Raw genomic sequence first — 7,636 nt, 5'->3', positions numbered from 1 at the left:
TCCTGCTGGAATCTCCTTCACCTCTCCCATCGGTCATCCTTTAGCTTTTGTTCTGCTTTGTGGAGATTCCCTCAACTTTGTTTTTCCAATTGTCTGGCTCTGCTAATGCTGTCACTTCTGCTCTCACATGTGGAAATCTGCAGGCCACCTGTCCTCCCTGTGCCTGCATCCTACTCCTGTTTCAGAAATATAAGGTTTTTCTCTGACTCCTGTGAGGCTTTCTGGAAAATGTAATACAGTAAGTACATTAACAAGGTTCAAATCCCAAAGGTACTGAAAGTGAGTCCATCGTGAAGTCTGCCTCTAACTCTTCCCCAAAGCCTGCCAGCTGCCACACCTTGCTAGAAGCGATCAGCGCCACCTGCTTATTCTGTGTGGAATAAATAGTGTGTGTGAGTAATTTCCTTTTCTCCACAAGCAACCTGCATACAGTTTTGAGTCTTTTCTCCATGTGACGACGATCCATCTCGAAGTCTGTCTCCTGAGTTAGGACAGAGAGCTTCCGCATCTTTGTACAGCTGCTCACATTCCAATACTTCACTAATGCAAACAAGGCCAGAACAAAAAATTACAAGATGGTAGTTTTACATGTGTGATAAAGAAGTGATCTGGGTCCTCACGAGCTGACACAATGTGGAACCTTCTGTTTTGCTGATATGACAGGTGATACGCAGTCATGTCCTGTGAGGATGGTGCAGGGTTGTATTTTTCTTTCTTCCATCACTGGCACTGCTTCTGTTTCTTCTGAGTTTCTTTCTCCCAACAATTTGGTTCTGGTTCTTCAAGAGAGAGTTCACGTGGGTTATCGTCTATGTGCCTCCCGCATAGCCCCTACTAGGGATGGAGTCCACAACTCGGGCATGTGTCCTGATTAGAATCAACTGGTAACCTCTTGGTGCATGGGATGATGATCAACCCACTGAGCACACTAGCTGGGCAATACCGCGTGCATGTGTGCGTATATGCATATAATTATTATTATTTTTTAATTTAATTTTATTTTTTTAAAAATATATTTTATTGATTTTTTTACTGAGAGGAAGGGAGAGGGAGAGAGAAATAAAAACAGCAATGATGAGAGCAAATACTTGATCAGCTGCCTCCTGTACACATCACACTGGCGATGGAGCCCACAACCCAGGTATGTGCCCTGATCGGGAATCGAACAGTGACCTCCTGGTTCATAGGAGGCAGTGATTCACTCAACCACTGAGCCATGCTGGCTAGGCAATACCGCATGTTTATGTGATACTGTTGTTCCACTGATTGGGTCTGGAATATAATTAATAGTATTTCCACACATGGTTTTGTTATAAATTCTGTATTGCCAGTTAGGGATATAAATATACATTTTTCCTATATAAAATAAATAAAGAAAAATTAAGAGGGACTACAAGCCTGGCAACTAAATGCTCTGTCTGGTTTTGGACCAGATTCTGTCCCAGAGGAAATGAAGTTCTGAACACACCCTTGGCCAGTTGACGAGCCTGGGAAATAAATGGTGTATTAAGATGTGTTTGAACCCTAACCAGTTTGGCTCAGTGGATAGAGCGTCGGCCTGCGGACTGAAAGGTCCCAGGTTCGATTCCAGTCAAGGGCATATACCTTGGCTGCAGGCACATACCCAGTAGGGAGTGTGCAGGAGGCAGCTGATGGATGTTTCTCTCTCATCAATGTTTCTAACTCTCTATCCCTCTCCCTTCCTCTCTGTAAAAAATTAAAAAAAAAAAAAAGAGATGTGTTTGAGGCCTCCGTGGTAACTGCATTGTGATTATGTAAGGGAAAATTCTAGTAGGAAGTACACACTACAGTTCTTAGGGGTAAAGGTCCATGATAAATATCAAATGCTTCAGAAATAATTGTCTGTGTGCAGGTGTGCACGGGAGTGTGTGCACGTTTGTAAGGAGGGAGGAACATGTAATGGCTGGATCTGGGTAAAGGATACATGGGATCCGAGCTACTCTAATTCTTACAGGTTTTCTGACAGTTTGAAAGTCTTTATAAGAGGAGGCTCCTGCAAGGCTGGTCAGACTTTCTGGAGAGCAGTGTCCTTCCTCCAAGACAGCAGCCTGGCCACACTCCAAAGGGGCTGAGATGGGAGGCCTGCAGCCTGGTGTACGTATATCACAAGCTCCCCCACCTATGCGACTTGGTATCTCTACCTCTGAGCTGCACCTGGAGAGAAACAGGCTGCTCTGCCTCGGATCTGAAGCTGTAAGTCTCCTCGCAGACGATGAACAGATGAAACCAAGTTTCTGTTTCCAGCCCCAGGCTTCCCTGGCTGTCAAGGGGTGCCCTTGTCCACTACTGGACACAGTGGTCTGTTCACAGCTTTCCGTCTGCAGGCCATCGGATTCCAGTCTTTTCCACCCATCTAATCATTTCCCAACTTCCAAAATTTTGCTGATATACCATATCTTCTGGATTCCCTTGTTCTGATTTAAACTTAAAAAGAAAAAAAATTCCTTTACTCTCATTCTGTGGGGTTTGAGAGAGCAAAAATAAATTCAATCTAGAAGTCTCTGCTTCCTGCTTTTACAACTTCCTCTAATTATAAATGGTGAAAAGTGACAACAGCTGGATTTGGATGGACATGCGATTAGAATCTGTGTGGTGTAGGAACCACCAGAGTGAGCAGGTTTGGGACCTGGAACCGCCTACTCAAAGGGGTGTGGCAGCTAAAGTCTCTACCTTGAATTTTATTGTTCCTGTCACGTCTAGTGCATGATATAACAATTAACATTCTAATTTCAAAATTAATTTTTTTTCTTTGGACAAAACACTGAAATTTAATGGCTAGGTAAAGAAAAAGAAAGCAAGCCTGAGCAGGGAGCCTGAATAAACCAGCCACTGCAGGTGATCACAGGCTGAAAGGCCTACAGAGGAAAGAGCTGCCAGTCAGGTTCCAGAAACGAGTGCCAACTGCCACCATGTGCCCTTGGAGTCACTGTGCTCAACCAGAGGTGCACAGCTGTGCAAGGCCCAGTGACCAGAGAGCTGATAGGGGGTCAGAGCCGATGGTGGGCAGGACTGGGGACCCACCCAGTGTTGGACACTCGAAGGCCTGCGTATACAGTTGTCAGACCCATGACACCACAGACCCTAGGGCACATATACTTAACTACAAATAAAACTCAGTAGTCATTTATGTAACTATCCAAACACAGATGACACAAAAATGCCATTAAGCTCTCCTCCAAGTCCAAGACCTTATTCATCAAAGCAAAGATTTACCAATGTATGTAAACCCTCCTCCCCATCACATTGAGAAGTTCCCACCCCCTACCTGGAACACGAGGACCCCCATGTGGGACACAGCCAGGTTAATCTTGGCTCCCTCCCTGTCGGAAGCCTTGTGAAACCTTATGCCATACATTTCCAACTTCCGGGCGACCTCGAGCACCTGGAAATCTGACTCGGCTGGTGTCTGGCCCCTGTGATAAAAGACAGCAGGATTACAGCACTAAAAACAACCAGGTTCTGAGAAAGCCTAGCACTTCACAGAAGTCATCAGGTCAGCAGAGTAAAACAAATCAGCACAGGAGGCTTTGTGTCACGGTCATCTTCACCTCACCCACAGTGACTGCCCTGGCTCTGCCTTCTCCTGCCCATTCCCACATTGCTCCTCAGTCCCTACTGCCCCAGTATGTTCCCTCCAGGCGTCCTTCACTACAGTCTAGAAAACTTGCCAGGGGCCAGTGTGGAGAACCCAGTACCTCAGCACTGGGCCGAGCTCACTGCTGGGCCGGCTCTACCTGCAATGGATAAGAAAGCCCACACCAGCCACCCAGCGCTCCTGTCCTCCCTCCTTCCTGGCCCTGATGTCTCCTCCAGCCTTTTCTAAAGGCTGTGTCCCCAGAGAGCCGTGGTCAGCTGTGGCTTTAGTCAGAGCTTTAATGCAGGTTCCCTGGTGCACTAGTCATGACCCACCGTAGTGACAGCAGTCCAGAGGCCGATTCTCACTGACTTACATGTGCTTCCGATGGAATTCTAGGATCTTCTCTAGACAACACTCCTGATGCGGCAGGTACTTGTTGACTTTGAGGTGCTCCCGATCCAGGGTTTCATCATAATCTCCTATTTCCGCTGAGATGAGATAATAACAGTAAGTCATTTTAATTTTTAAATAAAGAAAATATAAACTCACCCAGCCAGGGTGGCTCAGAGGTTGAGCATTGACCCATGAACCAGGAGGAGGTCCTGGTTCAATTCCAGGTCAGGGCATATGCCTGGATAGTGAGTTCGAGCCCCAGTAGGGGGCATCCTGTGGCAGCTGATCGATGATTGAAGGAGGAGATTCATGTTTCTATTTCTCTCTCCCTCTCCTTTTATTGATTTCCTGTCTGAAATCAATAAAAAACATTAAAAAAAGAGAAAAATATAAACTCATATTATTTTACTACAGACTTAGGATAATTTTTTTCTACTTTTAGTTTATGCATTTGGGTGTACAATACTTTCTCTGGCCCATACTAAAAGTAGAAAATATTATCCTAAATATGTAGTATGGGGGAAGGAGGGGCAGGCTGGAGGGGGTAAATGGAAAAAAAAGGGGATTATCTGTAGTACTTTCAACAGTAAAGATAAATTTTTAAAAAAGAGTAATATAAATAAACAAGAGTTTGTATTTGTATTCCAAATATTTTATGCTATGAAGGCAAATATAAAGACAGGTGAAGATAATTTCTTCTGTGTTTTAAAGAACTAAGACACAGGTGAGTGACTCCAGGGAGGCAAATGCTGGGCTTGCAAGCTTGATGTGTTTGTTAGGTTTTACACCACTCTTTATCCCAAAGTTGTTTCAAAACTACTGTGACCAGGATAAGGTATTTTACTTGTTTCAAGATAATGTATTTTAAATTATTTTTTCCTTCAGGGCCTCTCAAATTCTTTAGGAACAATGTTTATTTCTAATTTCATGTATTTCCAGGCTACAAATGTTTTAAAAATAGTAAAGCCCAATAATTTTAAGCAATATACCTCGTTTTGTCTTGAGACCATTTCAAATCCACAGTAAAGTTTCATGCACAGCATCACACTTTAGAACAGACTTTCTCTAAACCAGACATTCTTGCTCACAGCCACAGCACAGCACCCACATCAGGATGGGACCACGACCTGGTGTGACACTGAGCCTCAGCCCCTATTCATATTTTACCAGCTACCCAACTGTGTCTTTTACAGCTAAAAGCCCAGTTCAGAATCATGCACTGAATGTGGCTATCAAATCGCTTTAGTGACCTTCAATCTCGGCAGCACAATTCTAAGGTGAAAATTATAGTTGGACAAGTTATTACGATATCTCTAAGCTGTACACAGAGCCCTCTAGCACGTGGCCAAATGAGTTTGCACTGAAAAGCCATCTGTCTGCCTGAGAAGACTTCAGGCCAAATAAAAAACAACTAAGTCACTTTGAAAACGTATGTTAGTGAGAACCAACAAGTACTATCCTGCAGGAGAAAAACCATAGATAAAATTCGCTATTTGGACCTGGCGGGGTGGCTCAGTTGGTTGGAGTATTGTTCCATACACAGAAAGGTTGCGGGTTTGATTCCCGGTAAGGGCACGACCCCCGGTCCTGATGCATATGTGAGGCACTGATGTTTCTGTCTCACAGCGATGTTTCTCTCTCTCCCTTCTTCTCACTCTAAAAATCAATAAAAACATATCCTCAGGTGAGGATTAAGAAAAAATGCTATTTGAAGGTGTGCCAGGGAAAGAACCAAGTAAATTATAAACAAACCCACATATATATTACTAAAGTTTCTGAAACTTTCTACAGCATGCTTCTTGCTTTCAGAAGCACTAGCTTACACCACAAAGATGTGCCTCCACCTCTAGTCCAGAAGCAGCGTGGGTATTTCCTTCCTTCTGTCCCACTAGCTGGGGGCTTGGAAAAGCTCTGGCAAAGACCATACTTGCTTGCCAGAACCTCTTCTTACATTTCTCCTAGTTTGTTTTTGAAGTAACTACAGTTCTTCACATACTGCTGAAGCTTCTCCTGTGCGAGATATTGAGGAAATATTTTCTTTTTCCTTCAGGGTTTAATGCCTAACCCATCACCAGGGGAGCTGTGACATTCACCGCAAGGAGACCTCTTTCTGGGGGTGCCACATCAGGGTTACTGTCTGGCTTTTAGACTGAAGAGGTTTTTGGTAAAATGTGTGAAGGCACAAATGAGGGACAATCTGAAAGAATGTGTGTGTGACCGACTTTGGCCTTGAGCCTTTGTTTCTTAGCTGGGGGCTGTTTGCCTTAAGGAATTCCACTTTGTAGAAGTTAGTCTTCAGTTTATTACAAAATGTGAAAACTGAAAGGCCCATTATCGTTCTCTTTCAGGAGCCCTACGACACCTGCTGTCTGCCATACTGGCAGATACTGACACTGCAGAAGGTGGGACGTGAGGAGGGCCGCTGTGGTGTTTGTGCAGAACAGAAGCTCTTCAAACAGGTCTCTCTTAAGTTGCAAGGCAAACAAGTATCTACAAGGGAATTCAAAACATCAGAGAGATCAGCTCCAAGGGTTCTAGAACACACTCCCCATTTCTCCATCACAGGAGAACACAGCCACTGATGCTATCAAAGCAAAGTTACGAGTAACCCTTCATACCCCACAGCACTGAATACCTTCAAATTTCTCTTACTTCTGTTACACACCAACTGTACCCACGATTTTGTGTGAAAAAGGAGACTATCCAATTAAGACACAGCTTAAAACGTGGCTATGAAACTTGTAAGCAGATTGATATTTCTTGGCTAGAATTTGAAGAACAGGGACTCCTAATACCACTGGTGAGAATGTAACCAGAAAAAGTGATTTGGAAATATTTATTTATTCCATCAACTAGCGGCCCAGTGCACAAGATTTGTGCACTGCGGAGGGAGGGCGTCCCTCAGCCTGGCCTGCGCCCTCTAGCGCCCTCTAGCAGTCCAACAAGCGGTCAGACAGCTTTAGTGCTGCCGCAGAGGTGGGAGAGGCTCCTGCCACCACTGCTGCGATTGCCAGAGGGAGTGCACTGATCACCAGGGGGCAGCTCCTGCATTGAGCATCTGCCCCCTGGTGGTCAGTGCATGTCATAGTGACTGGCCATTCCGGCTTTTGGTTGATTTGCATATTACCCTTTTATTATATAGGATAACTACCTATATAATAAATGATTGTATTCCAGATTTCCTGGATCTGGAAATATGACGGTGAACAAGATGAACACTCTCTCCTCCCATCGGAATTCACATTTTAGTGTGATATCTTAAAATGTATTGCATTCACTTAAAATTTACATGTGCGTATCCCCTGGGGAGACCAGGGGTGGGGGGAGGGGGAGGAGGGTATAGGGGGAATAAATGGTGATGGAAGGAGTTTTGACTGGGGGGTGATGAACACACAATATAGTGTATAGATGATCAGTTGTGGAATCATGTACCTCAAACCTGTATGATTTCATTAACTTGTGTCACCCCAATATATTCAATAAAAAGGAAAAAAATGTGCATACCCCTTAACCCGGCAATTCCAACAGAAATATTTCCAGAGTTCACAAAGATATGTGGAGAAGGATGTTTATTTGTAACATTATAAGAGAGAAAAATTGGAAATAACCCAAATATGAATTAATATAAGAATAGTGTTAAATAAA

At 44.1% G+C, this 7,636-nt stretch overlaps 1 protein-coding gene across 4 annotated transcripts in view; it reads right to left on the bottom strand.

The window, feature by feature from the left end:
• The window catches only part of FARP2 (FERM, ARH/RhoGEF and pleckstrin domain protein 2), a 93,462-nt gene that overhangs the window by 37,097 nt on the left and 48,729 nt on the right, over window positions 1–7,636 (bottom strand). For all 4 annotated transcript variants that reach the window (XM_006760532.2, XM_006760533.2, XM_006760534.2 and 1 more), the window contains exons 6-8: window positions 6,384–6,481; window positions 3,972–4,086; window positions 3,287–3,434 (exon numbers count right to left, since the gene is read on the bottom strand). In XM_006760532.2, coding sequence (XP_006760595.1) covers window positions 3,287–3,434; window positions 3,972–4,086; window positions 6,384–6,481 — 361 coding nt within the window. The remainder of the gene's footprint in view (window positions 1–3,286; window positions 3,435–3,971; window positions 4,087–6,383; window positions 6,482–7,636) is intronic.

Source organism: Myotis davidii, unplaced genomic scaffold (assembly GCF_000327345.1).
Source record: "Myotis davidii unplaced genomic scaffold, ASM32734v1 scaffold370, whole genome shotgun sequence".
In the NCBI taxonomy this organism is placed as follows: domain Eukaryota; kingdom Metazoa; phylum Chordata; class Mammalia; order Chiroptera; family Vespertilionidae; genus Myotis; species Myotis davidii.
Note: the sequence above shows the minus strand (reverse complement) of the source record. Positions and strands in the feature narration are given on the sequence as shown.